The 18987-nt window shown below is 38.9% G+C and overlaps 1 protein-coding gene, 1 non-coding gene and 1 pseudogene across 5 annotated transcripts in view; 2 read left to right on the forward strand and 1 right to left on the reverse strand.

Annotated features, from left to right (window-relative positions):
• Positions 1-1799: 1799 nt before the first annotated feature.
• LSM14A (LSM14A mRNA processing body assembly factor) overlaps positions 1800-18987 on the forward strand; it is a 53416-nt gene continuing 36228 nt past the window's right edge. For all 4 annotated transcript variants that reach the window (XM_063111211.1, XM_063111212.1, XM_063111213.1 and 1 more), the window contains exon 1: positions 1800-2098. In XM_063111211.1, the coding sequence (XP_062967281.1) occupies positions 1978-2098 (121 nt within the window). In that variant the 5' untranslated portion in view covers positions 1800-1977. The remainder of the gene's footprint in view (positions 2099-18987) is intronic.
• Positions 7807-7936, forward strand: LOC134389846 (small nucleolar RNA SNORA38). Its single transcript, XR_010024804.1, has one exon. It is a non-coding gene; the product is annotated as a small nucleolar RNA SNORA38 (small nucleolar RNA).
• Positions 18025-18405, reverse strand: LOC134389425 (large ribosomal subunit protein eL30-like; annotated as a pseudogene).

Consider the following 18987-nt stretch of genomic DNA (forward strand, 5'->3'; position numbering starts at 1 on the left):
CACCCAAGCAATTGCATCTACTGCATAGTTAGTATGACCCTGGAGATCCGGAGATCTAGAATGGAGATGTAAATCTGGGAATCATCAGTTTATAGATGGAAAAGGATGAGCTCACTCAGGAAGCATAAGCTGGATCCCAAGCCTCGAATGGAGAAGAAAAAACAAAGAGAAGAATTCAACTCCCTGGCATAGACCTTGTACAGAACCAGGGATTTCATAGCCTTCCTTTGAAGCCACTGTGCACCAGCCCCATCACATCCTTAGTCTTCTCTCCTTCCCCTTTCTGTTATGCCAGGCATCTCATCATTTGTTCACTCAGCTCATCAAGCATTCCGCCCGTTCTCTGCCTTAATCCAGCTGTTCATTCATGCAGCAAATATTTACTGAGTAGCTTCCCTGTGCCAGGTGCTGTATTAGGCCCTGACAATATGACAGTGACCAAAACAATGTCTCTGCCTCAAAACGTTTACATTCTAGTGAAGGAGACAGACCCACACAAGTAGACATACTGGAGAGAGATAAATGCAATGAAGAAAAAGTAAGCTGAGTAAAGGAATATAGAGTGATGTGGGTAGCATTATTTGAAACAGGGCAGTCAGAGAAGTCATTTCTAAAGGCGACATTTAGCAGAGTCTGGAATAAAGTGCAAAAGCTCTGCGTGAAGAAGGAGTGACTGGAACAAAATGGGGAAGGGAGGTGACGAGAAGCTAAATTGTGTATGTCCTCACAAGCCCAAGTAAGGAGTCTGGTCTTCACTCTGTATGACATGGGATCAGAAGGGAGAGTAGTTAGAGTAGAGGTTGGACATGATCTGACTTAGATTTTAACAAGATCCCTCTGGCTGCTGTGTTGAGAATAAACTATTAGTGGCAAGAGTAGAAGTAGAAGGAAATTTTAGGAGGCTACTGCAATAATCCTGGCCAGAGTAACTGTGGCTTGTTGTAGAACTGTAGGGGTGGAGATGGTAAGAAGTGGTCAGATTCAGGATATTTTCTATAGGTGGAACGGACAAGACTTGCAGTCAGAACAGACGTGGCAGTGAGAGAGAAGTCAAGGAAGACTCCGAGGCTTCTGGTCTGAGCAGCTGAGTAAGTGGTACCAGTTACCTCAACGGGAAACAGCAGCAAAAGGGCAGATATAGAAGGGGATATAGGGAGTATAGCTTTGGACACAGAGTTTGAGATGCCAATTTGACATCCCACTTGAGAGGCTGAGGCTTCTGTTTACATGAAACTGGAGTTCATAGAACTGATCAAAGCTGCAGACAAATATTTGGAATTGGTCAGCGTATACTGGCATTGAAAGCCATGAGCCTAGATCAGACCACCTGAAAGAGCTGGACAGGGCAGGCTAAAAATTGAGTCCTTCAGCAGCCTGGGGGAAACTCACTGGACTATCGATGCTGTAAGGGGACCATGAAAGCTCCATCAGGGGCGCCGTGTCCTCAAAAGGGAAAGGACAGTGTCTTAAACGGATGACCAGCATCTCTCTACGTGACTGGAGGCGGGGTGGGCAACTTTCCAGGCAAGGGGGCCCGCGCACGCAAAGACGAGGGGCTCATGATAAGGTACAACGCGTCTGGAAATGGCGGAGGCCACAGCCGGAGTCAGGAGGAGGACGGCGCGCGACTCCTGCCCGCGGTGTCCCGGTGCCATGGTGCACTTCGCTTCTCTCCGAAACTCCTCACGCCGAGGCCGCGGAGAAGTCAGCAGCCGCCCGCCGTAGAGTATCGCGAGAGCGCGGCCTCGCCCGCCCAGCATGCCCCGCGCCGCCGCTGCCGCCGCCGCCGCCGTCGCCGCGCCGCGGCTTGAGGGCGGGAGGCTGGGGGAGGGTAGCGGAGCCGACGCGTCGCCATGTTGGGTCTGAGGCGGCTGCTGTAGGCGCCGACGGAGCGAGCGGGCGGGCGTGCGCAGCGGCCTCAGCGGCGTGGTTTCTGCCTCTCTGCGAGCGGCCGGGAGCGGCGGCGGCGGCGGCGCCATGAGCGGGGGCACTCCTTACATCGGCAGCAAGATCAGCCTCATCTCCAAGGCGGAGATCCGCTACGAGGGCATCCTTTACACCATCGACACCGAGAACTCCACCGTAGCCCTCGCCAAAGGTACTCCGGGGCGGGCCTCGGGGCGGGGTACCGGGCCGGGCGCCCGCTCGGGGCTGCGTCCTCTCTCGATCCGCGGCCTCATCGCTCCCTTCCCTCCTTCCGTAGTCCTCCGGGAGGCCGCTCCTTTCCCTCCCTCCCGGCTCTGGCGTCGCGGGCCGGGCAGGGCCGCGGCCTCGCCGGGCTCCCTGGCTTCCATCCCGAAGGCCCGCGGCTTAAATCCGGAAACTACAAGACCGAGTGCGCGGAGGGCGGGGCGGTCCTGAAGTCCGAGAACCAGCCGGAGAACACGGAGATACGTGTTTTCCAACTCTGAAATTCGGTGGTTCTGTCGTCTTATCACAAAACAAAGCCTGAGTATTCAAAGAATTTTTCCGCTTAGCTTGAGTTTAGTGCTGGTTTGTTGATTCCATAGCACCTATTTTCTCACGTTCTTAATTTCAATTCGTGGAGATACTCCTCAGGTGAACTCTAAGTAATGTGCCAAAACTTTGGATTTGCTCTGCGACGCAAACGGTCTCGAAATGCCATCGAGCAGATCACATCCTACTTGTCTCATCTGTGGTATTTACCTGTTAAACTGGAATCCTTCTTAAAGCTTGTTGTGCAACCATCTGCTTAGGGTGCACGTTGAAAATGCTTGCGGCGGCGACCCTGTTTCTGGACTGCTGGTCGGAAGGAGGTTTCCAACTTAATCTAGGACTTTGTTCAAAAGGTAGATCTGAGTGATTAGTGGGCGTTGAGTGACCCTGTGAATGCTCGCTGGGAAAGGGAGTTCTCTTGCGGATGTTGAGGAGGAAGATGTCCCTACCCAGTACTGTATTTAGCATGTTACAGTCTGTGTGGGTTTTGTTTCCGTTCACACATGTTAGGCCTTTGCTTCGCCAGGAAACCAGAAAGAAAATAAACTTTAGCTCCTGAATTTGGATGAAATCTCACAACAGTTTGGAATTCTTAGGAGGGGGGAGCAAGTAATCGAGGTAATTTTCCTAACACATCTGGTGGAGTTATGAACTGCATAGCGTGGTAGGGACAGGATAGGAAGAAAATTCTCTAAATCTGTATAATTTTTTTAATCGTTAATTGATAGGAGAGTCGTTTCATAGTATCAAACAAGTAATTAATGACCTTTTTTGGATGATCTGGTAGGTCCTTTTCTAGCACTGGTGTTGGGACTCTGTGTTACAGAACCGTCACACCACAAAAGAGTAATATGAGATGTTCTACAATTGGATTGTGATAATGGTTGCAGAACTCAGTTACTAAAAATCTTTGAATTACACTTTTAAAAATTACCTAGTCTGTTTAAAAAAGAGTAGTGTGAAAAACAGGGAGTACCCCAAAACTTCTCTCTCTGCCTTGTGAAACATTGTGTCCTGACACATTAACTTATTAAAACACCTGGTTAACTCTTCATAGTCTTTAGAAATCTACTGTATTTCAAGATGCATGATGGAATTTAGTGGTTATTAAAGACTTGCCCAAGATGCTTCTTAAATAACCTAGTTTTTGCTTGGCCTTATTTTTATATTATGTTTCTTGTGTTTTACAGATGGATATTTAGCAGTATAGTGTTTTAGTTTTTATGACTTTATGTGGTTATGAAAAAGGCTCTCTGAAGTTTTTGGTGAGAGCCATATACAGATTGAAAACAGTGTTTCTCATTAAAGTGGTTTAATAACTTCAATAAGCATTGTCAGGCTGGCCGGTTAGCTCAGCTGATTAGAGTGTGGTGTTACAACACCAAGGGCAAGGGTTGGGATCCCCTTTCCAGGCAGCTGCCAAAAAATAAATAAAAGCATTGTTTTACCTGATATGAATTTCAAGGTGTCTTGCCAGCTTAGGGACTTACCAATGAGTTGGCTGTGCTACCTACTCCTCACAAAGAAAAATAACTCACATTTTTAGAATTCCCAAAGTGTTAATACTATACATACCCTTTTATACAAGAACCTAAAAACGTCTATGTTTTGGTAACCCACATTTAAAAAAATTTGTCTGAAAAGCAGCTTCTGGAATCAATAAATATTTTATTAGTCTATACTAAATTCATATGACATTAATTCATATGACAAAACATAATTTGTTCCTTGTATCATACTTTGATAAGTGTATGAATATAGCAATGAAAAGATTTTGGTCATTGAATTTATGTTTGCACTTATGGCTTTGATATTTAATCCCACATATATCAATATATGGTTTTCCTTAAGAGTATAAATTAATGTTTAACAGGTTTGGGGGATTTAATCATATTTGCAAAAACTGGAGTTATCAAATCTTGATCTATGTAGTATTATCTAATCTAAAACTACTTTATAACTGCCCAATTAATATTGGAATACTGGAGACTTAATTTCTTTTCTTTTTGTTGGCTAGCTTTTGTGTTATCAGCACCACGGGTAACCACCGGAGCTAACTGGCCATCCCTGGACACTTATTTCAGATTTCAAAGTTAGAAATAGGGAGTTCGGTCTTAAAATTTTAGAATTTACATGACTTGTTGAGTAAGGTGTTACCTGAAAATTCCACCTTTTTCAAAATTCGGATGAAGAATGGTAATATACTGTGTATTTAGATGTAGAGATCCCTGTTACCCCTTTTTAAACTATGGATTAAGAGTTAATCTCTTTGAAAAGGAAAAAAAAAGTTAATCTTTTTGAGTAACATTCTTAGAATTCTCTTCAGAATTCCCACCCCGCCCCCTGGAAAAGTTTTTTTCCTTTTTTTTATTGGGAAATATTACTATACATACTGAAAAAATACATAATATAAAAATTAGATATTTCAAACAAAGAGCCTTATAACTACCACTCAGAGCAAGACAGACACTGCCAGCATCCCAGAAGCTTCACTACCTACATCTTCCCATTGTGACTACCACCATTTTAAACTAGATGTAAAGGATATTCTGACATTTATAGGTTGATCACGTAAGTTTACATTCCTAAATAAAAGTTTAATTTTGCCCATTTTTGAACTTTATATAAATTGAATTATCTTGTATGTATTTTATTTTTGGCTTTTATTGTTGCATAGTATTCCATCTTGACTATAACACAAGTTTGTTCTCTCTGCAGTTGTTTTGGGTATTCTATAGTTGACATATGGATTGTTTACAGCTTTTGGCTATTATGAACAATGTTTTTATGAATATTCATGTTTAAGTGCACTGATGCATGTTTTTGTACTTTTCTTGAGGGTATGTATTTAGAAATTGAATCATGGGAACAAGGGAATTGTGTGTCTTTATCTTTATTAGATAATGCCAAAGAGTTTTCCAAAGTAGTAGTTTACTAGTTTTTACTTCAGTTTTTATATGGAAAAGTTCTAGTTCCATATCCCTCACCAACAATACTTGATATCATATATTTTAATTCTGGCCAATCTGGTGGGTATATACTTGTATGTGGTTTTGATCTCTATTTCCCTAATTACTAATGAGGTTGAACACCTTTTCAAATCTTGGCTATTTGGATTTCATCTCTCATGAAGTACCTTTGAAATCTTCCACCCGTTGAAATGTACTTCTTTTCTAAAGTTCTGTATTCTGAATATGAATCCTTTGTTGGATGTATATATTACAAATATCTTTTCCCATTTAATGGTTTATTTTGATGAGAAGTTCTTCATTTTAGGGTAGACATGTTTATCAGTCTTTTCTTTTATGGCTAGTGGGCTAGTGTTTCTTTTTCTTTTCTACAGTATTTTTCCCTACCCCAATGCCACGGAGATACTTTATCTTTTTAAACCTTTTTTGGTTTTGTTTTTTTCACATTTAGGCCTATAATGCACCTGAAATTGATTTTGTGATGGTGTGAGGTATTTAGATCTTTAAATTTAGTAAGGGATCCACTTGGTTTATATGGTCCATATTATGCTTTAGGTTCTTTACTTGGATATTACTTATAATTTAAATATATCTGTAACTATAAATGACTCTTGAAATTTTTGTCTACTTTTTTTTTTCTTCTTCTTCCATGAGGTACGAGGAAACCAGTGGCTAGTTACTGCCTGGTTTGCCCTGGTAGAAAGTCCTTGTTTGTGCCTGTTCTGGCATAATGATTAAAAATGTCCCTTTTCTCTCTTGAAAATGTTGCAGTTTGGATAATAGATTGTATGGTCACATTATATAAAATTGAAAGCCTAATTGCAGAGGTGCTGCTAAATGGGTAATGTTCTTTATTTTCTGCTAGAGATTTCACAAACTAGCTCTAGTTCTGTCTAGTGAAACTGAGGTAAGTTTGATGGGCTTTGATCCTTCGAACCTAAGTAAATGTAAAGAAGTCTTAAAGGCAGCCTAGAAAGGCTTTGATGTCAGTCTGTTAAGTATGTTTATAGGGTAATTTGGATTGCAGTTTGTTTCTGCAGTTTGTTACACTTTGTAGTCTTTGTCACAGCTCTGATTTTATTTTCTTTCTAGCACTAAGCATAACCTATACTTAATCTTCTTTGCTTATTTGCGTATGTGTTATCTGTCTTTACCTTCCCTCCCCCCTCCAGAGTTTGAGCTCCTGGGTGAGTGAACGTTTATTTAATGAGTGCATAAATGGAAATAATTTAGCATTTTAGCTTGCAGAAGTCTGTTGGGGATACCTCTAAATAATGCTTTTCTGTGTTCATAACTTTATTTCCTGTTAAATTAAAATATGCACACACACACCCCAAAAAAAACAGTAAGGGATTTTGGAGAATTTCAGTGAGTAGGGATGTAAGAAGATGAAGTCTTATGACAAAATTGACATTATTGGGGAAGTAAACTTTTACTTTGTGACTCAAGCTCAATTATAATTTTCATTTAAAGTTTAACGGAAGTATCTGTTCGAGATCTTGGAGGAAATTATAATGTGGTGACACGCATAAAATAGTTTGTGGAATAGGTCCAGTTATGTTCACACCTGTCTGTAAGTGAATACAATGCCTAATGGACTAAAATGAAATTCTTATCTAAAATGGAAAAATTCTTATAGTTAGCTGTACCTGGATAATCACTCAGATTAGAATGATTATAGAAACCAGGTTGCCACTGCATTGGAAAAAGAGACTTGTGAAGAAGAGTGATTATATAAGCCAATTGCTTTTAAAATGGTTTGTCCTTAAAATCAGCGGATTAGAAGAAGGCTATAAAAGCAGGTAAATTGTTAACAGATTATTTCTTTAGTAATCTGCTAAGTCTTGCCCACTGACATAGTTTATCTATTTCTTGATTGTTAATTAGCCACATAGTCATAAACTGTGGTCCCAGTGAAGAAAGTGGAAGGCTTTGTATTTTTGTAAGATGGATAAAATACCTGTGAGGTGCTTAAAGATTTCTTCATGACTTGGGAATCTAAATCTCAATGCACAAAATTGCTACCTAGAATGATAAAGATCTCATGACACTTCAAGCCACAATTTCTTTTGGTTACCCTATTTAGTGAGGTTGCCAGAACTTGGAGCCTTGTAAACAGTTTATTGTTGCTATTTAGTCCACAGAAATACTTGGTAATTCTAGGAGTCTAAAGTTAGGTGCCAAAAACTAACTGTTCATTTTCTTGTAGAGTAAGATAAGCCATACCTTTCTGAATGAGAAGTAGAGAAAACATCAGGGCTGGCCAGTTACTTCATTTGATTCGAGCACAGCATTACGACACAGAGGTCAAGCGTGCTGATCCCCATACCGGCCAGCCTCCACACTCCACCCCCCCAAAAAAAAGAATTAGAGAAAACAGCCCTCCTACAAAGGCGTGTCTATTGTTCCCTGTCTTTGGATGCGTAAGAATTGGAGGTACAGAAAGGTGGACTTGGGAAGTCTGAGGCCAGCTTGCTCCCCGCAGGCTCAAGATGAACCATCCCACATAGAAAAAAAGTAGTAGTAGAGAAAAAAACATAAGCCTGAAGAAAATAGTAGTAGAAGGAAGAAAATAGGGAGAATAAAGAAATTGTATCTGTGTATGATACTTAGCAAGAGTATTTGTATTTAACTCGGTGCCTTATTTATAATAGCAGTAACTACAGGTAGTTTAACTTGAATTTAATTACTCCGTCCTAAAAGATGCCCCCTCCTACAGGAACAATTTGCTTTTCTTTTCTCTCATGCTCTAAAGTAATACTTAGTTGTTTTTAAGACTGGATATCATTGAAGTAAATTTTTAATGGATGAAGTGTGAGTTCTGTAAAATAATGTATTTACAAGGGTCTTTCTAGTTTTGTCTGTGGGTGTGTTTGTTTCTGGAAGAAAATGTGACCCAAAAAGCCAATTAGAGTACTTAGCAGCTCTTTGACCTTAAGACAAGTTATTTAACCTTAAGCTTTAAATTCTTCACCTTTTCAATAGGGATAACAAAGCCCATCTTTCAGAGTCATTCTGTTAATTAAATGAGGTAATATAAAGAATTAACTGGTTTATTGTAAGTGCTATCCCATTGTTATTTCCAGCCACCATTTCCATCTCTATCAAGGTGCTCTGTCTCTCTAGTACCCCGACTCTATCAGTCATTCAAACCTACTGTAGTCTACAGTTTCTCGATCTTACTACCTTTCACTGTCCCTTGTTCCCCTTATAACTTTACTTCCTTCTTTATCCTGCTTAAATTCCCTAAGCAGTCATCACAATCAGTGTATATACCCTCAACCCCACCCTGTCCCCCTCTTGCTTTCTTATACAAGCGTGGGGAAATTGCTGATTATATCAACGCAGACATGCTGACCAGTTTCACTCTAAATTTGTATTCACTAACCTCAGAAGTCATGGTCACTTCCCAGCAGTCATACTGTATTTCCACAGTCGATTCGTTTCGTTTTTCTACCTGGCTATTCCACTTCTCTTCTATCTTCCAATACCTCCTCTCCCATGTTCACTTTCAGCCCATTAACCTTGCTTCCTATTTAACTGAGGAAAGAATGGCAAACAGAAGAGAATTTTGATAAACTTATCCCACATTACCAGTTACTTGCATCTGTGCCCCAAATCTCTTCCTTTTTTCAGGTCAATATAGATAAATGTTATTACTTCTGTCTAAGACCACCCTTCCTGCTGTGCAGTATTCATCCCCTCTTGATGATTCATTGCTCCTGCAGTTCTATACTGTCTCCTCAGTTTTTCCTTCTCTGACATATCTTTTTATTTACAGATATACCATTATTTCTCTCATCTTAAAAACAGCAGAAAACCCCCCACTATACTTTAACTGCATTTCCTCTTTTCTATCTATTGCCCCATTTCTGTCCTTCCCTCTATAGCAGAACTCCTTCAAAAAGTTTTCTGTACCACTTGTGCCCATTCTTTTTTGAACTCACTTTATTTGGATTTTTACTTTATTTTTATAGATAAGAAACTATTTTTTCTTTTTTTAAAGATGACTGGTAAGGGCATCTTAACCCTTGACTTGGTGTTGTCAGCACCGCACTCTCCCAAGTGAGCTAACCGGCCATCCCTATATAGTGATCTGAACCCATGGCCTTGGTGTTCTCAGCACCACACTCTCTCAAGTGAGCCACGGGCCGGCCCTAAGAAACTATTCTTATCAGAGTTACCAAAGACTTCCTTGTTGCTAAATCCGGTGGTTAATTCTTATTCTCATCCTACTTAACCAGTCAGCATTGGATGGCACAATTGGTCTGTTCTCTGTGAAGCATTTACTTCACCTAACTGAATCCTGGTTTTTTCTCTTATCTCACTGGTTGTCTCTCAGTCTCTTTTGTTGATTTTTGAACTCCTGAACCTTCAGCTGAGCACCAGGGCTCAGTTCTCTTTTTTTTTCCCCCCTCTATATCTTTTTAAAATTATTTATTTATTTATTTATTTATCTGCACTTTTTTAATGATCTCATCCAATTTATTAGGGCTTCAAGTACTATCTATACATAACTGATTCCTATCTCTGTCCTGGACCTCTCCTCTGAACTCCTGGCTTGTAGGAGACAATTGGCCTCTTTAACATCTCCACCTGGAGGGATGACTACTTGGCATCTCAGCTCAATGTGTTCCAGACCTGTTCTTTCATCAGCCTCCCCATCTAATTGAGTGATGGTTCCATTCTAGTTGGTAGGGCCAAAACCTTGGAGTCATCCTTCTTTTCTCTCATACCTCATAAGTGATCTGAATCTATCAGCTCTGCTTTCAAAATAGATCCAGAACTTGACCTCTGCCCACCCCTAGTACTCTACTCTGGTCCATTATCTCTCACCAGTCCATTCAAAGATACTCAGGAGTTCCTGTTTGGGGGGGGGGGGGTTGTTTGTTTTTTTTCTTTTCCCTCCAGTATTGGCCTCTCAGTTGATTCCCTCCAAACCCCACCCTCTGCCAATTTTACTTGAATGCATCTTTGTAATTAAAAAATAGAATACATGGAATATGTGGGTAACATTTTCTTAGTGAACCTGTTTTCTTGATTGCTTGACTGGTTGGTTGGGAGTGTCATTCCAAATTCAGAATCTTTCTGGAGAACTTTGAAGTTACCACTTTGTTGTCTTAACATTCTGATGTTGCTGATGCCAGTCTGATTCTGTCACTTTTCTCTCTGGAAGCTTTTAGAATTCTCTATTCCTGGAATTCATAAATGTACCCACACTGGTGTGGTTTTTTTCCTGAGTGTATCTTTCTGGACCTTGTGCATCTGAAGACCCAACTGTCTTTAATCTTAAAAATTTATTCTCTCTTGCTCTTGCTCTCTCAGATTAGTTTCTATTCCTTTTCCTCCCTATCCCTGTTTTGTTCTGTTTTTTGGATTTTTTTGTTATTTTCTTTTTAATTCCTGTTGGATGCATTTATCCTCTCCTTTGCTGTTACGTTGTATTTTCATATCTCTGTCTCAGTTTTATCATTTAGGAGATTAAAATATAAAACCAACCACAAGGAAGAATGCCCAACTAAAAGCAGCTTAAAGAATCAAGATTAAATTTAGACTGCTGGGTAAAGATAGCAGATTGGGCATGCTTTTACTCTTCCTGTTTATAAATCCTAACAAAACTACGTGAGAAAGTTTTTTTTTTTAAGGCATAAGCCCATAAAGAACAAAGTAGATTTGGAAAGGAGACAGTATCAACAAAATTTTGGAGGCTGAAAAGCAAATAGATGAGTTTAAGTGACTTCTTAACAAAATTGAGAGAGCTGCAGCCTAAGTAGGCAGTGGATAAAGCCAAGAAGTAACCTGATTTACAACCCTAAACTCCTAAAAGGCTGAGGATTTGGCATCAGTAAGAACCACGGAAACTAGAAGGCTGTGAAGTAATTGGGGGTGAAGGTGGAGCTAAAAAACTGGAGTTTTTCTCCTACTAAGTGAGTTTCTTTAACAGGAATTAAGTTTTATTAAATGTCATGTTAGGAACTATATATGAGTGTATAATTTTTCTCTTTTGCTCTTTTTAACAGCTTTATTAGGTATAAATATATAAAATAAATATAAATATATATTTATTATAAATAAATACAAATATATATAATTTGCATGCTGTAAAGTTCACCCATTGTAATTGTACAGGACAGTGACAGTGGTGAAGCCATCACCATAGTCCAGTTTTAGAATAATTGCATCAATCCATAAAGTTTCCTTGTGCCTGATTAGTTTGTACTTGCTCCCACACTCAGTCCAAGGTAATCACTGATTTGCTTTCTGTCTATAAATTTGCCTTTTCTAGACTCTCCTTTGCTTTTAATATGTAAATTATTCTGATTGATTTCCTAATATCAAAACATGCTTGCATTTTTAGAAAACTTAAATTTCAAACAACTATATTTTCTCTAAATATATCAGCTGAATAATTAGTATCTATACTGGGTTCTTAACATGGAGTTCATGGCTTGATTTCAGGGAGTCCTTGATCCCCTGAAATTATAAGCAAAAATTTTTTTTACATGTGTAAACATTTGGGGAGAGGGTTCATAGATTTTATTAGTTTTCCAAGACTGAGATAAATAAAACATACCTTCTATATGTCTAAGATAAATATTTTAACATGTCTTTTTACTTTTCTCCCTTTGCCCCATTTTCCAGGTTTTGTCTTATTTGGAGTTTTAGTTACAGATTGTTATTATTACATTACTTATGTTTTTAGAATCCCTTAAGAGGAGTTTTAGCAATATTGATTTAGATAAATTCACAACTCATCAGTCTTGAATTTGTTTGGCTGAAGTTTTTCCACATTAAAAAAAAGAAAGGAAAGAAAATTTCCATGGATTGTTATTCTGAGGTGTGTGTCTACTGATATGTCTTTTGTTATCTCACATGTGTAATATTTTGCCTTACCAGGTATCTTTTCCACTGTACCCTTCTGTTGTCCTCTTACATTTACTGCTGCATTTGAGAAGTTAGACACCAGTCTGGTACTCTTTTCTATGTAAAGAATGTAGTTGTTGGTGGGCTTTCCCACACATTTCCCACTTGAACTTTTTCAGGGCTTTTTTCTTTTAACATTTTTGTCTTGTACTGAATGACCATGTTGATCCAAAGAATCAAGCCTTTCTTTAGCTCAGGAAAACTTCATATTTGTTCTTTGATCATTGCTTCTCATTGTGAAACTCCTGTTGACAGATAACTCAATTTTAAACATTTACTCTTTGTGGGTTTCTTTTTTTTTTTTTTTCTCTCTCTCTCTCTTCCAGCTTTTAAACTTTCTGCTCTGGATTCTGAGAGAGTTCCTCAAGGTGGTCTTCACTAATTAGGCATTCAGTAGCATCCCTTCTATTTGATGCTTCTATTGAGTTTTGGGGGGAGAAAGTGGGATGGGTGTTTCTTTAAAATACGCTGTATTTGTGCTTGAATGGAGTCAGTGTACATGATAAATATTTTCAAAAACATACTCAGTGAAAAATACATCATCTTCATCATGTTATCCTGGCCATTGGTTTCTTGTGCTTGCTTCCAGAGATAGCCAATGCATATATAAGCATATAGGTTAAATTGTCTTTTTGTTTTTTATTACTTATCTTTTCATTCACAGACTGCTCCTGTTTATCTTAGGATACAAGTTAGGTTTTAATATTTTCTTCTATTTCCTGTATTGACTTGGTGTGAACAGGTGCTCTTTGCTCTAATTGTCAGTCTTAATCTCCTTTCAGTCTGCCAAATTCTTATATAGCCCTTTTATTTTCTTTTATCTGCTGAGATTTATAATTGAAAGTCTAGTGTGATTGTTTTCAGCAGCTGATGTATGCTCTTTTAACAGCGATTTAGGTCACTCTACAATTTCTCAATACATACCTCATTCCACAGTGTGACTGGTATATTCCTCATTGAGCAAATACTTATTGAGTGCACATGGGAGAGATACCTTACCCTGCTTAAAGGATCAAGAGGTAATTCCTTTGGCTAATCAATTAGTTAAAATAGAGCACAGTTAAATCTCCTAATTGCCATTATTTATTAACTTGTATGTGGTATGGTTCTCTAAGTTTGTTGTTTCATAGAAGATGCTCTCTAAAGTCTAGACTCTTGGTAGCCTTCCTTTGTCATCTTCCTCACCCCAGGGAAAATATATAAATGAATACTTTATTTGAAGTTACAGATAATGCATTGAAGTTGTGAACTTGGTAGAATTTTCTAAGAAGGAGTGTTGGCCTCCTGCCTTTGAGTGAACAGTGAATGCCCAAACCAGACACCTGAAATTTGCCCCTTTCCCTCAAACCCCATATCCAGTTAATCCTTTTGATGCCTTTTGATTTTCTTTTTTAAATACTTTGTGACTCCATCTGCTACTTCTTTGAATCTCCACCATAACCACCCTCGCCTAGGCTTCCATCACCTCTTACCTGGATCACCGTAGTCTCTCTCTAATGTGGACCACACCATAGTACAAGTAATCTTTTCAAAACACAAAATCATGTCACTGTCTTGAAACCTTTTAGTGGCTTTCTGTTCTTAGGAAAACTCAAATTCTTACCCTGATCTTTGGTGCCATATTCAGCTTTTTCTCATACCACTCATTCCCTTCTGCTTTTTAATTCTCTTATACTTTCCTTTTTCATTCCATAAATATACAGTGCATTCTTCTGCCTCAGGGACTTCACCCTGCCCCCCTGTCTCATATTCATCTCCATATCTCAGTTCGTATGTTACATAGTCAAAGAAGCTTTCTTTGATCTTCATGCAATTTTCTTTAATCTTCATTTTTTTCATTCTTCAGAATACTGACCACTTAGACCATATAGAATCCTTGAGAGGATTATCTAAATTAATAAATATTGTGGTACCTGGCATATAGTAAGTACTTACTGTTAAGTTATTGTAAACACTTACATTCATCATGTTTTCCCTTCTGATATATTCTGAAGCTCTGTTGATTCTGACTTGTTCTCATACCTGTCACCTTTCTTAATCTTTACTGTGACTGTTCATGATTTAGAAAATCATTGCAATGGTAGAACTACTTTTTTCCAATATGTACATTGCCACTGCTGGTGGGTTTTTTTCCCCCCTAAAATGCAAATCTGGCTGATGTCCCTGCCAAAAAATTTGTAATGACTTAACATTTCTTTCTAGATAAAATCTAAATTTAGTAAAAGTCTTGCCTCCCTATTCCTCTTTTTGTCTTGGGGTTTTGGGGACAACACGTTGCACCTTTGCCTAGAGTATCCCCTAACCTGTCAGATTCTTCTCCATTACTCACCCAAACACAAGGCAGATGCAAGCTTCTCCTATGCCCCCTTTTTTCTGTGCTCTTTAATAAGCTATTCATTTAAGAGAATTACTCAGCGCCTACTATGACTATATGCTAGACACTATGCTGGGTAGTAGGAAACAAGGGAGAGCAATACACACAGGGTTCTTGAGGACACATCATTTAAGCTGGGGCCAGACAGATAAATTGGAATTAGCCACATGAAGAGCTTATCCAGGAAGAAATGTCTAGTTCTTGGCCTCAGGGAGTTCACAGTCTATCAGGGAAGCAGACATACGGACAACTATAAAGTCCAAAACTCTTCCTGGCCTGCAACACTTGCACCAACTCATCTGAGGTGGGAACACACTAGCTGTCATTTAGGCATTCAGATCTATTAAGTTCCCTCAGATTTGGGGCCTTTTCACTAGATTCCCTTGAATTGGAATGCTTTTCCCCTAATCTTTACATGGCTGTTACTGAAGAGATGAACAGTACAACAGATTGAGAAACAAGTCACAAAGGAAAGAACTAAAGCCTCTGAAAGGCTCAGTTGCCAAAGAGATGTCAGATAACCAATTCAGGCCCCCTCCCATGCCCTGAAAGGCTCAATTGCCAGTGAGAAAGTGTCAACCAACTCAGCCCCCCTTTTTAAATTTTGTTTCCACTACTAAATTTACATTTACTTCACTTGTTCAGTTTGTCATTTGAATGGCAAGTTAGCAAGTTTTTTTGTTGTTGTTCTTTGTTGTTTTTTTTTTTAAAGATAACCGGTAAGGGGATCTTTACCCTTGACTTGGTGTTGTCAGCACCACGCTCTCCCGAGTGAGCTAACCGGCCATCCCTATATAGGGATCCAAACCCATTGCCTTGGTGTTATCAGCACCACACTCTCCCAAGTGAGCCACGGGCCAGCCCTAACAAGTTTTCTTGCTGGATTGCAGGTAGCCATTAAAAATTGTTAGCCAGTAAAGTGACATATCAGAGCCCAGTGTGAAGGAAGTTCATGCTGACAGCACTGTGTGAAAATTGATTGGGTGTGAAGGAGAAGCTGACGATGGTGAGGTCAGTTTGTCTATTTTAAGAGTTTGGTAAAGAGGAAATCTAGACTTAAACTGTTCTTGTGCTTATCCAGCTTTATCGTATTGTTTCATTACTAGACATTAGCATATTTTCCTCCTGTGTGCCTTGTACATAGCAAACTATTTATTTGTTGATCATACAAAGGGTTTTAAAAAAATTTTTTTTTGGCCGCTCACTGGTAACAGTGATCAAAACTTGGACCTTGGTTTTATCACCACCCTCTAACCAATGAGTTAACCAACCAGCCAAGAAGGGTTAATTTTTCTGAAAATTTTCCTTGGTCAGAAAATGTATGGTTCGGGCCGGCCCGTGGCTCACTCGGGAGAGTGCAGTGCTAATAACACCAAGGCCCCGGGTTCGGATCCCATATACGGATGGCCGGTTCGCTCACTGGGTGAGCGTGGTGCTGACCACACCAAGTCAAGGGTTAAGATCCCCTTACCGGTCATCTTTAAAAAAAAAAGAAAAAAGAAAAAAAAAAAAAAAAGAAAATGTACGGTTGAACAACTTGATATTTAATGGGGAAAGGCAGTCTAATAACTGAAGGCAATATTAAGGATATTTTATTCTCTCAGATTAGTAATAATGAGTATAGATTAATTTTCTTCTGTCTTCCTGTGCTTTATAGAAATGTTTCAGGATCTCTCTTACCTACAGTTTCAAAGAGGTCCTTGTTAATGTGTTTGGCTTTGGAATTAACATACTAAGGGGCCATTATTACTATTTTCTTACGTCACCATCTAAAATTTCAAATTGCTTTTTTTGGTTTACAATTCTCTCATTGCATCACTCTCCCTAAATTCTTATTCTCACTAGTCAGTATTCCCTTAAACACTGTCTGAAATTATCTTGGTTAGGGAAATATATATCTGAGTAAATCTATGTATATTAGTAATCCAAGGGGAAGACTCTTGCACAGAGGAAACAAGTGAATTTGCAAATGTGAGGAGCTCATTAGCTGAGCAAGGTCTCAAACCTGTAATTGTGGGAAGTGACTTTGGAGTACTACAGGGAAGAGGGGAGAAAATGGCTGAGGATGATGGAATGTATTGGTGAAAAGGATAAGATGGGCTCCAACAAGATGGCTTTGGGTTAATTATATGTTAATTATATGTTATGTGAATTTCACTTCAAACACAAGTACATATGCATATGCACATACCTACAAATATAGCCTGGAAGAGAATACACGAAATGTTAATAGTGGTTGGGGAGAATCGTGAAACTAGTGGTGGTTGTCCTCTATATTTTAAACATTATCATGTTGCTATATTGCTTTAATGAGTATTCTAGTTTTGCTTCTTTCCCAAATTAGATAAGCCTAAATTTTAGGCCAATATTTAATAAAAAAGAGTGGGAAATAAGGAAAATAATTTTCTTTGTTAGTCTTAAGGAATATAATTAATTTTCTGTTTCTGGCTACAAATAATAGCAAAGGTTATTAATAGAAATGCATCTCGTGACTTTTTTCTTTAAAAAAAAAAAATAGGGTCAAATTATCTAGTAAAATCACTTATCTAAAAAGTCTCCAGATCAAGGCAAGTTCAAACATCACCCTAATGGCAAATGTAAGGTAACTTTAACTTTTAGAATTAAGTTGTAAGGAGTTGCTTTTAAGAGTATGTTTGAAAAGGTGAGGGGAAAAGTCATCTGGGTTGTGAGATCTGGAGGTGGAGGTGGTTTTTTTCATCCTCAGGTCACCAGTGCTTGGCACGTGATAGGTTCTGAGTAGCTTGAGAACATTGCAGAGAGAAGGGCAGTAATAATGTCTCTGTTAGGGGTATTAAGTCCATAGTGGGTATAGGAAGAGATGGTAGAGGCTGTGGGACAGATGTTTTCATTCAGCGCAGTAGTATTTGCTGACAGGAAGAACATAGTGTAAGGGTGAAGAAGGGGCCTTAAGAGTGCAGGTGTGCAGTAAGTGAGGGTTTGTGGAAACAGGCTAAGATGCAGTTCAAAGAGAAGGCCTGTCGAATCTTATTTTGTAAACTTCCTAAGTAAAAAATCCAGTCTGCTCACTGCCATCCAACTTCAGGGCCTGTGCAAGGGTACTGCATTGTAGAAGAGAAGGTGCTCTTTTAGTACTTAAGTATTTAAACCTTGTATCAAACCCATATATAATAGCTTATTCCAAATACGCTGTATCTCAAATGTTTTCAGCAAGAGTTAGTGTATGACACTGGAGGTGCAACAAGAACTGTACTTAATGTATAAATGTCAGAAAGAGAAGAAAATATCAACTGTAACTTTTTGTTGTTAAAAACAAGCTCTGGCAAGTTTTATTAAAGAAAAATTTTGCGTGGTTTACTTTTCACCAGTCTCTTCTGCCATGCTTCTAATGATATCAGAATCACCTGGATCAATGATAGCCAGTGTGCATACTCTGTAGTATTTCCCACATGCTGTGCCCAATTCAGTATTATTGCCACTGTAGTGATGGACAGCAATTTTGGCTTACATAGCATAGGACTCTATTTCAGATTTCCTCAAAGCTTGGCAGTTGTTGGCAAGGGTGACCAATTTTGCTTTTCCTTGTCAGATCATCTTCAGAGTCTGGTTGTACCCTAGCATGAGCTTTCTGCTTTTCATAATGAGCTGGAGCCTAGAGTTGATTGACTCCAGCAACTTTTTCGTCTTCTTTGTGGCCACCATCTTCCTGCCTTAGGTGCTGGATGACCCCAACCAAGAGCAGCCACCAAGATGGCTGGGGAGCAAGAAAGCTCAACTGTAACTTTTTTTCCTGGTTTGATGCTTTTGCACATAAGCTGGTTTTTAAAACATTTTATTTATTTATTTACTTATTTACTTATTTATTTGTGGCATCTGGCCATTATGGGGATTCAAACCCTTGACCTTGGTATTATAACGCCGTGCTCCAACCAGCCAGCCAGCCCAAGCTGTTTTTTAAATGTGCTCCTTTTTGTTTCTATTTTCCACCTTATTGATGTCCAGTTATTTTTTAGATTTTGTTCTAAACATTCTCTCCTTTTGTCCTAAGTAGGTTTATTGTATAATTTAATTTGTTTCCCTTGATATTAAACACTATTCAGTACTTTTGAAAATAGCTTACTTAATAGCTTTTTCTGCTGTGGGATTTTTTTCAAGAAATATTAAGATGTCAGCGATATGTAGGGCACTGTGTTATAGTCTGTGGGAGTTACAAAGGTGATTTAGATACAGATCTTTCTCCTGAAGATCTTTAAATTCTATAAGGGGAAGATATAGACAATGATA

The sequence above is a fragment of the Cynocephalus volans genome, chromosome 10, assembly GCF_027409185.1.
Source record: "Cynocephalus volans isolate mCynVol1 chromosome 10, mCynVol1.pri, whole genome shotgun sequence".
Lineage (NCBI taxonomy): Eukaryota > Metazoa > Chordata > Mammalia > Dermoptera > Cynocephalidae > Cynocephalus > Cynocephalus volans.